At 40.2% G+C, this 17061-nt stretch overlaps 1 protein-coding gene, 1 long non-coding RNA gene, 1 other non-coding gene and 1 pseudogene across 5 annotated transcripts; 1 reads left to right on the top strand and 3 right to left on the bottom strand.

The window, feature by feature from the left end:
• Positions 1-265: 265 nt before the first annotated feature.
• LOC123568104 (U6 spliceosomal RNA) lies at positions 266-372 on the bottom strand. The gene has a single exon (XR_006691332.1). It is a non-coding gene; the product is annotated as a U6 spliceosomal RNA (small nuclear RNA).
• A 2626-nt stretch (positions 373-2998) lies between these two features.
• On the bottom strand, positions 2999-10039 carry LOC107126913 (uncharacterized). Its single transcript, XR_006691076.2, has 3 exons — positions 9922-10039; positions 9080-9283; positions 2999-4086 (listed from the first exon to the last, which is right to left on the bottom strand). It is a non-coding gene; the product is annotated as an uncharacterized lncRNA (long non-coding RNA).
• Positions 6513-7156, bottom strand: LOC141408191 (small ribosomal subunit protein uS8-like; annotated as a pseudogene).
• Positions 10036-15370, top strand: ATP5MC3 (ATP synthase membrane subunit c locus 3). Of its 3 annotated transcripts, none has more exons than XM_045367290.3 (5): positions 10036-10145; positions 10335-10446; positions 11642-11719; positions 12402-12595; positions 13249-15370. In XM_045367290.3, the coding sequence occupies exons 2-5, from the start codon at positions 10408-10410 to the stop codon at positions 13361-13363; spliced, it is 426 nt and encodes a 141-aa protein (XP_045223225.1). In that variant the 5' UTR covers positions 10036-10145; positions 10335-10407; the 3' UTR covers positions 13364-15370. The 3 variants fall into 3 exon arrangements, with proteins under 3 accessions (XP_045223225.1, XP_065381744.1, XP_065381745.1); XM_065525672.2 differs by having other exon boundaries at positions 10318-10446; XM_065525673.2 differs by lacking the exon at positions 11642-11719.
• The last annotated feature ends 1691 nt before the right edge of the window (positions 15371-17061 follow it).

Raw genomic sequence — 17061 nt, 5'->3', positions numbered from 1 at the left:
GGTTTCACCATGTTGGACAGGATGGTCTCGATCTCTTGACCTTGTTATCCACCTACCAGATCCTCCCAAAGTGCTGGGATTACAGGTGTGAGCCACTGCACCCAGCCCAGCTTCTAGTTTTATTCCCTCTGACCTATTCCTTCCCCTACAGGTGACTATGAACCTTCTATTTTTTAAATATAAGAAATAAATTTGTAATTCTCTTCATGTCTTAGATAAAATCACATATCTCTCTTCACTTCTGAGATAAATGATAGCATACTATAAAAATATGGAATACTTGATGGATTTATGTGTTGTCCTTGCATAGGAGCCATGCTAATCTTCTCTATATCATTAAAATGTTGCTATATGTGCTGCTGAAACAAGCACTTAGGAGATCAAGATTTTACATGGGTAAAAATTCTGGAGCTAGACATGGTCTAGAGAGAGATGGCTTTAGTAGGTGCTACCATAAAGAATCTTATATAGTCAGGAGACACCATAAAGATGCCAAGTGTCCAAAGAGAGAGTAAGTGGCCTGGGAATGGACCAAAAATATCAAAAGAAGAAGTGAAAAGATGACCACAAACAAACATTCTTACCTGACAACTCAATGTAGGGCCTAGTTCTTCCTCAACCTATGTTCCATTCCTGCCAATATTTATTATATCATGCAATGGATACATAAAGGGCTTTAATGTTTTGGGTTTTTTGATGAATTCTTTAGGCACATGAGAGTATAAACACAGAATCCTTCATAGACATACAAAAATGTCCAAGTATTTTAAACTCACACCACCAATTTTAAAATATTCCTTGGGTTCTTTGTTTGAATTTTGCAATATTCAAAAGAAATACTGGAGGCAATCCTAATTTTTCTCAAGAGACACACATCTTAGCTAAAAGAGAAGAATAATTATGGTGCTGGGAAAACTGGATATCCATATGAAGAAGACTGAAATTGATCCCTATCTCTTGCCTTACATAAAAATCAAATCAAAATGGATTAAAGACGACTTAAATCTAAGACGTCAAACTATGAAACTACTGCAAGAAAATATTGAGAAAACTCTCCAGGGCATTGGTCTGGGCAAAAATTTCTTGAGTAATACCCCACAAGCACAGGCAACCAAAGCAAAGATGGACAAATGGAATCACATCAAGTTAAAAAGCTTCTGCACAGCAAAGGAAACGATCAAAGTGAAGAGACAACCCACAGAATGGGAGAAAATATGTGCAAACTACCCATCTGACAAGAGATTAATGACCAGAATATATAAGGAAGTCAAACAACTTTACAGGAAAAAATATATAATAATCTGATTTTAAAATGGACCAAAGATTTGAAGATATCAAAAGAAGATATACAAATGACAAACAGGTATATGAAAAGGTGCTAAACATCACTGGTCATCAGAGAAATGCAAATCAAAACTACAATGAGATATCATCTTACCCCAGTTAAAATGGCTTTTATCCAAAAAACAGGCCATAAAAAATGCTCGCAAGGATGTGAAGGAAAGGGAACCTTCGTACACTGTTGGTAGGAATGTAAATTAGTACAACCACTATGGAGAACAGTTTAGAGGTTCCTCAAAAAACTAAAAATAGAGCCCCCATATGATCCAGCAAACTACTGGATATATACCCACGAGAAAGGAAATCAGTATGTCAAAGATATATATACACTCCCATGTTTACTGCAGCACTGTTCACACAACAGCCAAAATTTGGAAGCGGCCTCTAAGTGTCCATCAGCAGATGAATGGATGAAGAAAATGTGGTAATTATACACAATGAAGTACTATTCAGCCATAACAAAAAAATCAGATTCTGACATTTGCAACAACATGGATGGAACTGGAGGACATTATGTCAAATGAAATAAGCCAGGAACAAAGGGATAAACATCGCTTGTTCTCACTTACCTGTGGAATAAAAACATTAAGACAATTGCACTCATGGAGATAGAAAATGAAAGGATGGTTACCAGAGGACAGGAAGGGTAGTGGAGGGTGGGGGTAGGAGAAAAGGGGGGATGGTTAATGGGTACAAAAAGTAAAAAATAAAAAGAATGAGGCCGGACGCGGTGGCTCAAGCCTGTAATCCCAGCACTTTGGGAGGCCGAGACGGGCGGATCATGAGGTTAAGAGATCGAGACCATCCTGGCTAACCCAGTGAAACCCCGTCTCTACTAAAAAATACAAAAAACTAGCCAGGCGAGGTGGCGGGCGCCTGTAGTCCCAGCTACTCAGGAGGCTGAGGCAGGAGAATGGCGTAAACCCGGGAGGCGGAGCTTGCAGTGAGCTGAGATCCGGCCGCTGCACTCCAGCCTGGACGACAGAGCTAGACTCCGTCTCAAAAAAATAAATAAATAAATAAATAAATAAATAAAATAAAAATAAAAATAAAAAGAATGAATAAGACTTAGTATTTAATAGCACAACATGGTGACTACAGTCAATAATAATTTAATCGTACATTTTAAAATAGGTAAATGGGCTGGGCACAGTGGCTCACGCCTGTAATCCCAGCACTTTGGGAGGCTGAAGTGGGCTCACCTGAGGTCAGGAGATCAAGACCATCTTGGCTAACATGATGAAAGCCCATCTCTACTAAAAATACAAAAAATTAGCCAGGCATGGTGGCACGTGCCTATAGTCCCACCTACTCAGGAGGCTGAGGCAGGAGAATTGCTTGCACCCTGGAGGTGGAGGGTGCAGTGAGCCGAGATTGTGCCACTGCACTCCAGCCTGGTGACAGAGCGAGACTCTGTCTCAAAAAAAATAAAAAATAAATAAAATAAAATAAAATAAAATAGGTAAACAGGTGTAATAGGATTGTTTGTAACACAAAGGATAAATGCTTGAGGGGATGGGTAGCCAATACCCTATGTGTGATTATTACACATTGCATGCCTGTCCCAAAATATCTCATGTACCCCATAAATATATACACCTACTGTGTATCCACATAAATTACAAATAAAAAAGGATAATAAAATTATTGCCAATCATTTCATACATACTATTTATTATCAAGAAAACATTTATTGAGTGACTACTATGTTTAACACTCTGTTAGGTGCTATGAGAGACATAGCATGCATTAGACATAATGCCTGCCGTTGAGAATCTTACTATCTGTGCTAGTTATTAACTTATGACTTCTTAAGTTATTGACTTATAACTTATGACTTCTCAGCTACAAATCCATCTTTTTTTCCCTTGCTTTGTTATTCTGGAGCTGGACCCTGTAAGCTGGACCCTGCCAAATTTCTGCTTTGGCAATGGTAAAATGATAGGTTCTGCCAATAGAAGATGATGGAGAGACACTGGGAGGCCAGAGCAGAGGAAAGGACTTGACATTCTTCTTCCGGTAGACTTTTTTGTGTGGAGCCAGTGGATTGGTTTGCAGGCAGGGCCTAGTAGTATTCACCTCTACAGTCCTCACAATTCAGTTACGGCCCATGCTTCCAGCAAGTTTCTTCAGCACAGGTGGACTACACATTCTTGTGGCAGTCACACATTCTCCTCTAAATTTCTCAGGTTCCTTCTTCTTGTACGTTCTTCTTCAGCCAAGGTTAGTAGCCATGCCTACAGGAGTACCACTGGACCCCTTAGAGTCCACTCTGCTCCTTTTAGACATCTTTCACTGGTTAATGGTTTTTTTTTATGTTAAATTTTCCCTGTTCAAATCACAGGTATGTTTTTGATCTACTGATTGGTCCCTAGCAGACATACCATACCATCAAATAAGGAAGAAAAGGCAGATGTAAATTAATGTAAATTTGGGGGGAGAAGGGGCACTTCAGCTGTAATCACAGCCCAAAGGCCAAAGATCTTCAGAGATGTAAGTCTACAAAATTATCTATTAGTTTGGGTTGTGTTTAGCTGCATATAACAGAAACTGGCTTCAGTGACTTAGCCAAATAGAGATTTATTTTTTTCATGTGACATGAACTCCATAAATAGGCAATTAAGGGCTGCTTACTCCAAAAAAAAGTGAAAAATTCCGGTTCCTACTTTCCAGATTCTCCATCCTCAACGTGTGACTTTTGTTCTTGTAGTTGTAATATTGCTGCCTCCCATCCAGACATTAGATCTGTATTCCAGAAAGAAAAAAAAAAAAAAAGGTAATGGAAAAGAAAGAATGATCCCTTTGAATCTATCCCTTTTCTGCACATTCTTAGGGGCATCACCAAGTAACTTCAACTCACATGTCATTGACCATTCCTAATCATAAGGGAATCTGAGAAGCTCAGCATTTTTTAAACTGGGGACAGATCTCTGTAAGTAAGAAAAAAAGGAGAGAATGGATGTTGGATAGGCAACTAGCTGTGTCTGCCACAAATTGAAAAATTAGAAAATTACTTACATTTGAGATGGGCAAGAATTAGCAGAGGGATTTTATTTCATTTCCATATACTTGTTCATTTTCTTTTCATGTAAGTAGTCTTTTTATATTAATTATACACTATGACATACAATTGTTTTTTCCTCAATAACTAGCATATCTTACCAGAAAAGAAGGACGGAATAACATTTATTTTATTAGGACATTGTTTTCATGTAACTCGTTTATAAAGTTTAGCCCAGGGCCGGGCGCGGTGGCTCAAGCCTGTAATCCCAGCACTTTGGGAGGCCGAGACGGGCGGATCACAAGGTCAGGAGATCGAGACCATCCTGGCTAACACGGCGAAACCCCGTCTCTACTAAAAACACAAAAAATTAGCCGGGCGAGGTGGCGGCGCCTGTGGTCCCAGCTACTCGGGAGGCTGAGGCAGGAGAATGGCGGGAACCCGGGAGGCGGAGCTTGCAGTGAGCTGAGATCTGGCCACTGCACTCCAGCCTAGGCGACAGAGCGAGACTCCGTCTCAAAAAAAAAAAAAAAAAAAAAGTTTAGCCTAGACCTAAGGAGGACATGGAGACATACATTTACTCTTAGTTTCTTACTAAATTATTTGTGGCCCGTTTAGTAAATATTCTAGTCCAGTATACTAGATGTCATTAAAGTGGTTAAATAATTTGTAGAATAGTAAAAAATGAAGTTTAAGGACAAAATTTTCTACACTAGAAATTGATTAGCTGAGTAGGTAGTTAGTTGGTAGATCTGGGAGTGTTAGGATCTATTTAAGAGATACCTAGAAATCTTTTCTATCCGAATCATGCCATCTTTCAAGTCCTAGCTCAAGTTTCTCTTCAGTAAGTTACTTTCTGACCAGGACAGTCTCTTTTCTAATGCAATTTCCCTTAGTGTATCACACAACTTTGTCCTGGAATGTGTAGTAATTTGTATTTTTCTCTAATTTTTATATATATATCAGTCCAATTTCTCATATGCCCAATTATATTGCAAACTCTTACCTTTTCCCTGTGTCCTCACAATGTTCAAAGAAAGGGCATAGTATTGATTTGAGCTAACCTCAATTGAATGTCCTATAAAACTAGTGCAGGTTCAGAGGCTTTTTTTTTTTTTTCAAAGAGAAATTGATAACAAATTAAAGCCAATAATAAGACACAAAAGCTTTTATAAGAAAAACTAAATATAATAACAGCCTGGAATATTTTAAACTTATATTTCTGATTTTCATTTCAACAATTTTTTTTTTATAACACCAGCACAAGAAGGCTGGTGAAACTTTTGCAGGCTATTAATGTTTTTTAAAAAAACTTTTAAGACAGGGTGTCATTTCCATCACCCAGTCTGGAGTACAGTGGTGTAATTTTGTCTCACTGCAACCTCCACCTCCCAGGCTCAAGGGATCCTCCTGCCTCAGCCTCCCAGGTGTACACCATCATGCCCAGCTAATTTTTGTATTTTTTGTAGATGGGGTTTTGCTATGTTGCCAGGCTGGTCTCAAACTCCTAAACTCAAGTGATCCACCCACCTTGACCTCCCAAAGTGCTCGTATTACAGGCCTGAGCCAGCATGCCTGGCCTAAAATGTTCAAAAGTAGATAATTTAAATATCTTTCCATGTGGTCACTTGGAATTACCTCACTAAAGTTAATGATAACAATCCTACTATACCTCAATACTTCAAGGAAAGGGAGTTAGTAACCAAGACCTGGGCTTCTTTCTATCTGGTTTGCTATGAGCTACACTTGGAATTTTAAACTGAAATTCCCCATTTTAAGATGCTGCTACTGACGGATGCGGTGGCTCATTCCTGTAACCCCAGCTCTTTGGGTCGGCTGAGATGGATAGTTTAAGCCTAGGAGTTGGAGATCAGCCTGGGCAACAGAGGGAGATCCTGGCTCAATAAAAAATTTAAAAATTAGCAGGTGTGGTGGTGCATGCCTGTAGTCCCAGCTACTCAGAAGACTGAGGTGGGAGGATTGTTTGAGCCTGGGAGATCGAAGCTGCAGTGAGCTATGGTCGAACCACTGCACTCCAGCTTGGATGATAGAGCAAGACCTTGTCTCAAAAAAAAAGAGATGCTGCTACCTCCACATGGATCTCAAAGAAGTAGTGAATATTTAGCAGACAGTGTTTCCTGTTTTAGTTATCTATTACTAAATAGATATTAGCACTTCATTATAAACAACCTTAAAACGTAATAGCTTCAAATGACAACGTTTCTTTTTTTTTCTTTTAGTACCAGAGTCCATGAAGCATTTTATTTGTGAATATGTATTACATCGCTAAAAAAAAGAATCCCAGGATTTCCCCTCCTGTGTGTTTTCTTCTGGCTTCTTCATGGTCCATGATACCAGCTGAGGTTGTCAGTACAATGAAACCAAACTAGAGGGATAGAAGCAGATTATTCTGACATTTTTCCAGATGTTTGAGTTGCACATCAAATCTGGGACTGATAACTCAACACTTGTTTAGCCTGCCTGTGATCACAACAATTTTTCCCAGTTCTGTGATCATCAATGATCTCAAATTCGCCAATGTAACCATACTTCCCCATCACAATGAGAAACCGGATGATGATGTTGGAGCACAGCTTAGTAAGAACCTGGCGTTTGCCTCTCCTTTCGGCATTGTTGATGCCCTTGAGAGCATCAGGCAGGACATTCATGTGCACCATTGTGGCAGCACGAAAAGATAGCGAAGAGACCCAAACGACAACCCTTTCATTGCTCTTGACACTGTGGATCAGGAATTTGGGTAAAGCTCATTTGGATGGCTCATTTCTGTTCCTCGTGGTGTTGGGAAGGCTTGACGAGAGCTAGAGATCCAAGAAGGCCTCACTCATATGTGTTGGACACCTCAATTCTCTTTCTCCGGCCTTTTTTCTGTCCAGGTGGTTTCTGGACAGGGCTATATTTGGGAGTGATCTGTCATACTTCTCTTTACTATCAGATTCCTATCTTCATCCTGCCATCATCACTCAGACTATCATCATCACCCAGTCTTATCAGATATTGCCAAATTATGATGTCATAACTTACTATGATTTTCCCCACTGTCCATGAAAAAACAAAGAAAGGATTAGATACTTCTCAGGGAGTTCCCTGTTCATCTTTAGGGCCTCACTTTAGTCCTCTCATAAGGTACTTTTTTTTCTTCAAACTTCCTCAGTGCAAATATCCACCCTCAATCAACACGGGTTGGTGTTACTCCAATTCACTCCCCTTTCTTTTTTTTTTTCTTTTTTTTTTTTTTTTTTTTTTGAGATAGAGAGTCTCGCTCTGTTGCCCAGGCTGGAGTGCAGTAGCGTGATCTCCTCTCACTGCAACCTCCGACTCCCAGGTTCACACCATTCTCCTGCCTCAGCCTCCTGAGTACTGGGACTACAGGCACCTGTCACCATGCTTGGCTAATTTTTTGTATTTTTAGTAGAGACGGGGTTTCACTGTGTTAACCAGTATGGTCTCCATCTCCTGACCTCGTGATCCGCCCGCCCCGGCCTCCCAAAGTGCTGGGATTACAGGCGTGAACTACCGCGCCCGGCCTTCACTCGCCTCTTTCTTTTTTTGAGATGGAGTCTCGCTCTGTCGCCCAGGCTGGAGTGCAATGGCGCGATCTCGGCTCACTGCAAGCTCCGCCTCCCGGGTTCACGCTATTCTCCTGCCGCAGCTTCCAGAGTAGCTGGGACCACAGGCGCGGGCCACCACGCCCAGCTAATTTTTTTTTTTTTTTTTTTTTTTTTTTTTTTTGGTAGAGACGGGGTTTCACCGTGTTATCCAGGATGGTCTCTATCTCCTGACCTCGTGATCCCTCCGCCTTGGCCTCCCAAAGTGCTGGGATTGCGGGCGTGAGCCACCGCGCCCAGCCACTCCCCTCTTTTTATAATGCAAATCTTAGGATGCGGAAAGCAAGCAAAGTCTAAGTTAATCTATCTAGAATAGCACCGTGGAGTCACAGCCATGTTCAGGCCTCTCCACAGAACAGACTAGCCTGGATTTCGGAACCTATGTCTTTCCCTGCCATAGCAAGTACTCCATATGCAACTTGGAAGCAGCCACTATGGATCTTGGCTTCTTTCTTGCTTTCTCCTCAATAGTTACTGCCACTGATTTAGTGCTAAAGAAATAGGAACATCACTTAAAACCATCTCTACGGGCCGGGCGCGTATGGCTAACATGGTGAAACCCTGTCTCTACTAAAAAAAATACCAAAAAAACTAGCCGGGCGCGGTGGCAGGCGCCTGTAGTCCCAGCTACTCGGGAGGCTGAGGCAGGAGAATGGCGTAAACGCGGGAGGTGGAGCTTGCAGTGAGCTGAGGTCCGACCACTGCACTCCAGCCTGGGCGACAGAGCGAGACTCCATCTCAAAAAAAAAAAAAAAAAAAAAAAAAAAAAAAAAAATCTCTACGCATAAATCCACTTAGAATAATTTTCCCCCCTAGAGGATATATTATTGAAGTACAGGGCTTTATTGTTTATTCTACTGCAGACACCACAGGACACCATGTTCTTCAGGTTAGAATTGAGTACTTGAGAAACTATATGAATAATTGCTTGTTGAACTGTACATGTGAATTATCTCTATTTTCCAGCTAACGATTGAGCCTAAAATTATTAGTATTTTTGTAATTTTGAACCATGTGCATTTGAAGTTGGATTAGTGACAAAGTCTTATTCATTTTTCAAGTGTTAGTTCTGAGGGCTTCTCCCCAGCGTTGCTGCTAGATAATACTACACCTTTGCGCTAACAAGTAAAAAGCTGATCCTCCGGATTGATGTTGTCTCATGCCAGGGCTCTAGGCAGAATGGGCTGGAGTTCAGTCCCCAGCCATCTTCTTAGCAGGGCATTCTAGATGTTTAATCTTTTATGTTGACGTGTTGATATCACTTCCATTAGCCATTTGTTAGAATTACTAAATTAAATGTACATAATTCAAGGATCTAAAAAGACCAGAAGTTCAGTCAGAATCATTTTTCTGAGATATTTCTGCATTCCTCTGAAGAAGATAATTTGTTCAAACTTAACAAAAACAGGTGTTAAAATTGAGTAGGTTTTGAGAATACTCAGACTTTTTTTAGTCTCAAGCCCTACATGAAATACATTACAATCCCTTAAATCTTCCAATCTTAGAGCTAGAAGACAAGTTGAGCACCCTCACTTTACCCAGGGGCAATTTTGTGTCCCAGATGACAAAGCTCTTAGATCTACTCATTTGCTTACGGCTCCACCAGTACTTCTAGGTCAGGTCCTCTTTCACCTGAAGGATTAGCCATACTTCTGGAACCATTTTCCAGGTTCCTTGAAATAAATATCTTCGCTTTGCTGGGGACCCTAGTTTCCTGTTAAGTAGTGAATGCCCCTTCTTTCCTCCCGCCAGCCACAGTCCTATTTCACAGAGGAAGAGAATGACCAGCAAAGTCAACTTCTACTACAGAGAAGTAGCAACTGATAAAAGGCCAAATCTTACAACGTGAAGAAAAAGACCCACTATCCTGCAGCCAACTCGTATCAAAAGTTAATATATTTAGTCCTCTCTGCCGGGGCTAGTCTACAGTTTTTCTTTTTGTCTCCCTCTTACCACTCACTGCCTGCCCAATCACCAGGTGGTTGTCGTTGTCCTTCCCGGCTAGTTGCCAATAAAGTTGTTACAAAGTGACCTTGAGTATCTCCCTTGGTGCACCCGAAACCCCGCCTTCTTCATCCGGGTGCTGCGGCGCGAATAAGGGCTGGACCGCGCTTGCGCGCTCAGTCCCATTACTTCGACCTCTGCCGCCGCCGGTGCCGCAGCTACCTCTCGGGAAGGTAAGTGGAGGGCACAGGGAGCCCGGCCTGGTCGGGGCGGAGCGGCGCCCAATAGGGACCCATTCATTGTGCCGGCGCCTCACTGGGCACGGGGCCCAAACTGACGGCGTGCACGGGAGCCTGCGGGGCCTGGGTGGGAAGGACAGGCCCCTGGAGGGCACTTGACCTTAAGCCTCTTTGCCTCCGCAGAGAGGAAGAGGGAGAGGAGCCCACGTCACCTGTCACCCAGTATCTCCAGCCGCGCGGTCCCGAAGAGTGTAAGATGTTCGCCTGCGCCAAGCTCGCCTGCACGCCCGCTCTGGTGCGTAGCCCAGGCAGGGCCGGGGGGAATGAGGGCTGGGCCGCTTGTCCTGGAGCGTCCACGTTGTTGAATGGGGCAACCCTCGGGCGGGGCACACCGCCCTCCGGGAACGACTGTGCCCTCACCCATTAACCTATTGCCGTTTTCTTCCTTTCTTCCTAATCTTAGGGCATCTCAGCTTTCTCCTCGCCACTAGGGCGAGGCAGAGCAGCCGAGGCCTAGCTGTCAGGCCTCACTCGGTGTAGGTCAAACTCTCCTGTCCTTAGACCCGAGCGGCCCTTTCCCCCACCTCCTCTCAGCTTCTCTGTTGGATTGGGGTCGACCGCGAAGCCTGGAGTACTGCAGAGGATGTAGGGGGCCGCTGAGGCCTAGTTCACCTCAGCAGCGCTGTCCAGTGCCTGTCTGTAGGTCAAACTCGTTGCTGCAGAGGGAGGGACTTTGCCTTTCCGTGTGGGGGCGGAAGAAGGTGGTGGGGGAACGAGCCCAGAGTCTTTCTTCCTGCCTCTGGAGTATTATTTTCATAACAATTTTGCAGGCTTTAAGTGAGTCTAAATCTGGAGGATTTGTCTTAGAGAATCAGATCTTGGTTCTAAAGGGTTTTTCTGTGACCTTAGTTTAGTAGACACTCAAGGGCAGAGAAGTTGGACTGGAATATGTCCTTATGGTCAGATATTTCACAGATTATTCTTAAACTGATGTAGAATTGCTTAAGTTCCTTTTTTAGACACCTTTTTTTTATGATTAATGGTCATATAGAAATATCTTTGAAATGGTCAGCTTATATTAACTGCTGGGCTATTTTGAGTGATGAATGTTTACAGTGACACTACTAATATACTTGTTGGTCCACTTAAAATTGCCAAGGAATGTGTGGTATTTATTGCTTTTTTCTGACTTGACTTATGGCGCTACAATAATGGAAATGTCAAAAGCATTTCTTACTCTCTTTGTAATTAATTGTTATTAGAAATTTTATTTAAGGTAGCAAGCTTTACAATTTCATTAGCATGAAACGTTATTAAAATTGCTTCATGTATTAAAAATGACCAAACAGCGAAGAGTCAATTCAGAAGTCTCTGATTCATTTTACTGCTTGCTTTTTTAGAATTCATGGTACCAGAAAAGTCATTGAAATCTTACCTGTATTCTTTCTTAATACTGGAATTTTTTTTTTTTTTTTTTTTATCATTAATAGATCCGAGCTGGATCCAGAGTTGCATACAGACCAATTTCTGCATCAGTGTTATCTCGACCAGAGGCTAGGACTGGAGAGGTAATAGTAGCAATAATTGAAATTAGGTAACACTACCAAGTAAGGGTAGGGTTTTGATTAGAGTGAAGGAAAAAAACTTCATTAATAAGAGTTTGAGGGCAATTCTTTTCCACCCTTTTATCCAAAAAACTAGATGAGCCAAGTAGAGAAATTTCTCTATCCAAAACTTGACCAAGAAATACTGTGGTACTTATATTCAAGTCTATCGATTTAAGTTGCCTATATTTAAAATTATAATAGCTACAGTTATTGAAAAATCTGCTCTATTGGGCTGGATGCGATGGCTCACACCTGTGTTCCTAGCACTGTGGGAGGCCAAGGCGGGAGGATTGCTTGACCCCAGGAGTTGGAGCCTATAGTGAGCTATGATCACACCACACTGTACTGCACTCCAGCCTGGGTGACAAACCAGGTGAGACCCTCTCTTTAAAAAAAACAAAACAAAAAACCCTACTCTAAAAGCATATTTATATATGTTGTTTCTTAATTTTCAACACACTTTTAAGATGTAGACATTGTTATCCCTATTCTCCAAGAGTGAGATTATTCTAAGCTCTTGATTTGCCTCTTTACACTCAGCTACAAAGTAAAAAAGTAGTTATCATTTTGACAGTATGGTACTTAATTAAAATAGCTACCTGTGATTACTGATAGACCTTTACCTTTATTTTCTGTTTTCTAGGGCTCTACGGTATTTAATGGGGCCCAGAATGGTGTGTCTCAGCTAATCCAAAGGGAGTTTCAGACCAGTGCAATCAGCAGAGACATTGATACTGCTGCCAAATTTATTGGTGCAGGTGCTGCAACAGTAGGAGTGGCTGGTTCTGGTGCTGGTATTGGAACAGTCTTTGGCAGCCTTATCATTGGTTATGCCAGGTAATCATTTCTATCCCTAAATAAGTAAGTTTAAGAGCATGCTTGCAATAGTTGGAAACTTAGCTACTGAAATAATAGCTACTTTGCATTAAGTGCTTACTCTGTGTCTTGCATTACATTTAAACGGCTTTGTATGCATTATCTCACTTAATTCTCATAACAGCATTTGGGGTATTATGAGAATAACACCTATGAAGGTCTAGAGACACAGGTCACATTACTTGCCCAGGTCATAGCTAGTAAATGTCAGAAAATGAATTTTAACTACATCTGACTTAAGAGTCTGCATTCCTAATTGTTAAACTATTTGGGGAATAAAGTTATTAGAGCACATTCCTTAAAAGAATCAATTTATTTTATTTAAGACCTAAACTGTCAGATCTTAAAAGGTATAGACCATATTTTCAGAGGGATAAGAATGTCAGAACCCATCAAAATGAATGAAAAGTAACCATTTATGTTGAGAGACAGCCCCCTACCTTTACACCATATCAGAATTGAGGAGACTAGTATAAGAGAGATCTAGGCAAATACTCTTCCAGCAGACTTTTCAGTTTACAGAAATCCCCACACTAGTAATCTGATTCTTTAACGTTTACCAAACATGTCGAAACTAATATTTCAAAGTAACAGTCATATGTGGTCTCTTTTAGAAACCCTTCGCTGAAGCAGCAGCTGTTCTCATATGCTATCCTGGGATTTGCCTTGTCTGAAGCTATGGGTCTCTTTTGTTTGATGGTTGCTTTCTTGATTTTGTTTGCCATGTAACAAATTACTGCTTGACATGTTGGCATTCTTATTAATTACGGATGTAATTCTGTGTATCTTACTGTGACTCCGAAAACTGTAGTATTGGTGTCATGGAAATGTACGTTATTTCCAAAGTCATTTCATTAAAGATGAAAACTTTAATTTCTTCTGTGATTTGTACTTACACTAAGGTTAGATTATCACAAAGAAGAATGTGCATTCAGACAGATGCTGTCCAATTCAGAGGAAGCTACAGCTGAAAATATCCCAATGTAATTTTTATCGGAATTCTTTTATATAGTGTTCTGCATATGGGAATTCATAGGGCTTTTGTTTATTCATATAAAGGATAAATATTCGGGTGTTTTGAGCTTCTATAAAATATGATTAATTAAAGATAGTTAATACTCAAGATGGTCTTGTGTTTTTAAGGTCTAACATCAGTTAGAATACTTCAAATCAGAATCACCTTCCAGGCGGTTGGTTCTAAAAATAAATCACGTCAGCTTTTTAGGAAATGAAGCCTTAAGCTGGGAGGTAATGTGATTTTTGTTTTTCAGTAAGTCTCACATTAAGCAATTGTGTGCTTATAATGAATCTTCCATGTCTTTTCAGAACAGGTTCAGTCCAACTAGCAGCTAGTTTCTTACTTGAACAAGACTATTAAAAACCAAATATAAAAAAGTAGACTGAATTGGTTAGATTTTTACAGCCAAAAGTTGCCGTAAGGCAGCGTTTATCACTGTTGCTAACATGTTTATAGTGGGAGTCTTGGGGATGATAGCTGGTTCAAGAGTATTTTGCTGCTAATACTTTATGTTCCTTCTTGGTCAAACTTTTCCCATTCAAAGGAAGAAGGTGGTGCTACTATAGACAGTTTTTCCCCTAGCAAATGTATTGTACCATAATATCTATCATCCAAGTTTCAGGGTTTTTTGAAAGTTGATAATTAGGAAAGCGACATTTTACTTTTTTTAGTGCCCTTTGCCTGTTTGATTTCCATTGAGAATGAGCAGTCAGTTACCAAAGTTCCTCAAGTGTGGGAAGACTGCCTCCATCAGAATCAGTGCTCGTTGAAAAAATAAAAATCCCTAGGTTCCAGACCTACTGAATTGGACTCTTTGGACACGAGATTCAGCAATCTGCATCTTTAAAAAGACTTCCCAGGTGATTTTGTGCATACTGTTTGAGAATCACTAAGTTATACATACGCTACCTTCTATAAAGTGAAATGAGGCCCAAAAAAGCTAAAAAGGTAGAGCTGCTGCCATGTTTTTAGTTGATTCATCATCTAGTCTATATCACCCAAAAGAATTAGAAATAGGCATTCAAACAAAAACCTGTATACAAATATTCATAGAAGCACTACTTACAAAAGCCAAAAGGTAGAAACAACCAAATGTCTATCAGCTGATGAATGGATAAGTAAAATACATCCATATAATGGGATATTCCGCCATGAAAATAAATGAGGCACTGATACATACTGAATAAATATAAGTGAACCCTAAAAACATGCTAAGTGGAAGAAGCCAGCCACATGATTCCATTTATACCCCAAACAGGCAAATCCATAGTGACAAAGCCAATTAGTAGTTATCAGGAACTAGGGAGACAGGTGAAGAGGGAGTGACCGCTTAATGCGCATGGGGATTCCTTTTAGGATTATGAAAATTGGATGAATTACGGCTGATCTGATGGCAGTGGGTTATCAGAACTTATTAACATGAGTGTCATTAAAGTTGGTATATAGCCCCTCACTGCTAAATCTGGCTTAAAAATTTTTTTAATTTTGATGAATTAGTGGTGATGGTTGCACAACATTGTAAATATACTATAATAAATGTCACTGAATTGTACACTTTAAGGTGGTTAAAATGGCAAATTTTCCATGTCTTACTGAAACTAAGTACTGTACTATGTAATACAAAGTACATAGTATAAAATTTTAAAAGTGATAGGAAAATGCTGAGATTAATAGTCATCTATTCCAAGTGTATTTTAAATAAAAACAGTCTTGGTAAAGACCTGTTCTTGGTGCTGGTTTTGGTGGTTGAAAAGGCTTGAAACATTCATTCAGAAACAGGTTTCTTGTAAGAGATGTCCCAGCTGAGGGAATCTCCCAGAATGAAAATGGACTGAGCTGTGGCTGCATAGTCTTAAGGCTACTGAGAAAACAATAACAACAAAAAACCACACACAATGACTCAAACTTTATAGAGGGGAAAGGACATAGTGCATCAGAAGTTTTAACATCGTTGAGTATACATCCTTTTATTTAATTTTTATTTCTAGTAACAAAGTTATGACATTGAAAGTACATCACTGGAATGCATCTACTCCTAGCAGAAATGTTTATTGTGCACCATTTTTATAGGAAGTACTGCCTCAGCTTATGAGCTTTGCAAACAAATATTAACGCTAAATGCTTTTTCCTGACTTCTTTGTTTCTGAACAGACGCTGATAAAGATACTATTTTTCTGTCAAACATGAAATGGATTTTCTATGTTGATAAGATGATGTTGGTAAAATGGTGAATTAAATGAGTGGCAGTTAAGTGTTCAGATGTTCAGAGGGAGTAGAAATAATTTTATAGTTAAAGAATCACATGAAAAAGTACTATTTGTAATTTAAGACAAACCTTAACCATGTCACAAGGACAGACTAGAAGAAGAGGGCATCTTGGCTAGTGCAAAGCACGAGAAAAAGTAAATGAGCACAGCATTGGTACGTGAGAAACAAGGAGTTCCCTGAGTATGAAACAAATGGTGTGAGATAAGGCTGTAAAGGAAGACTGGGGCCATTTTATGTAAACAGGCAGGTATAAGAATGTGAGTTGTATTCATGTGCTACTGTCAGTCATTCAAAGTTTAGAGGTGTATTTTAGAAAGGTTGATAGGAGACTAGTGTGTGGGATGGACCGGAGCCAGCAATGAACAGCAGTCATACTATAGTAGCTTTGCTGAGATGTAATGAAGGCCTAGTCTAGGATGGTGGCAGTGAAGACAGTTGACCCCTGAACAACATGGGTTTGAACTGTGCAGGTCCACTGATACATAAGACTTTTTTCAATATCTTGGAAAATTGTTTGAGGTTTGAAACAAATTGAAAAAACTCAGGCAAACCATGTAGCCTAGAAATAATCGAGAAAATTAACAAAATGATATGAATGCATAAAATATGTAGATACTGGTCTACTCCATTAACTGCCATAAAATATATAAAAATCTATTATAAAAATTTAAATTTATCAAAACATGCACATAGCCTGTACATTGTACCATTTACAGTTGAGAGAAATGTAAATGTAGAGATGGAGTAAACCATAACTGCATAAAATTAACTGAAGAACATACTGTACTACTGTAATAATTCAGCAGCCACCTCCTGTTGCTATTGTAGTGAGCTTAAGTGTTATGAGTATCCACTTAAAATGCTGTGATGCTCATCATCTCCATGGGGCAGTTCATCTCCAATAAATTGTGTATCACAAAAAAAAAGGTGATCTTTCGCACTTTTTGCCTTTTTTTTTTTTTTTTTTTTTTTGAGATGAAGTCTCGCTTTTGTCTCCCAGGGCTGGAATGCAATGGCAGCTCACTGCCAACCTCCGCCTCCCAAATTCAAGCAATTCTTCTGCCTCAGCCTCCCGAGTAGCTGGGATTACAGGCACCTGCCACTACACCCAGCTAATTTTTGTATTTTTAGTAGAGATGGG

Source organism: Macaca fascicularis, chromosome 12 (assembly GCF_037993035.2).
Source record: "Macaca fascicularis isolate 582-1 chromosome 12, T2T-MFA8v1.1".
Lineage (NCBI taxonomy): Eukaryota > Metazoa > Chordata > Mammalia > Primates > Cercopithecidae > Macaca > Macaca fascicularis.
Note: the sequence above shows the minus strand (reverse complement) of the source record. Positions and strands in the feature narration are given on the sequence as shown.

Excerpts from the sequence above, each read along its gene's own strand:
- ATP5MC3 (XM_045367290.3), top strand. The coding sequence starts at position 10,408 with ATGTTCGCCTGCGCCAAGCTCGCCTGCACGCCCGCTCTG. Across the intron at positions 11,720-12,401 it reads CAGAGGCTAGGACTGGAGAG|GGCTCTACGGTATTTAATGG; the intron begins GTAATAGTAGCA and ends TCTGTTTTCTAG. Across the intron at positions 12,596-13,248 it reads CTTATCATTGGTTATGCCAG|AAACCCTTCGCTGAAGCAGC; the intron begins GTAATCATTTCT and ends GGTCTCTTTTAG.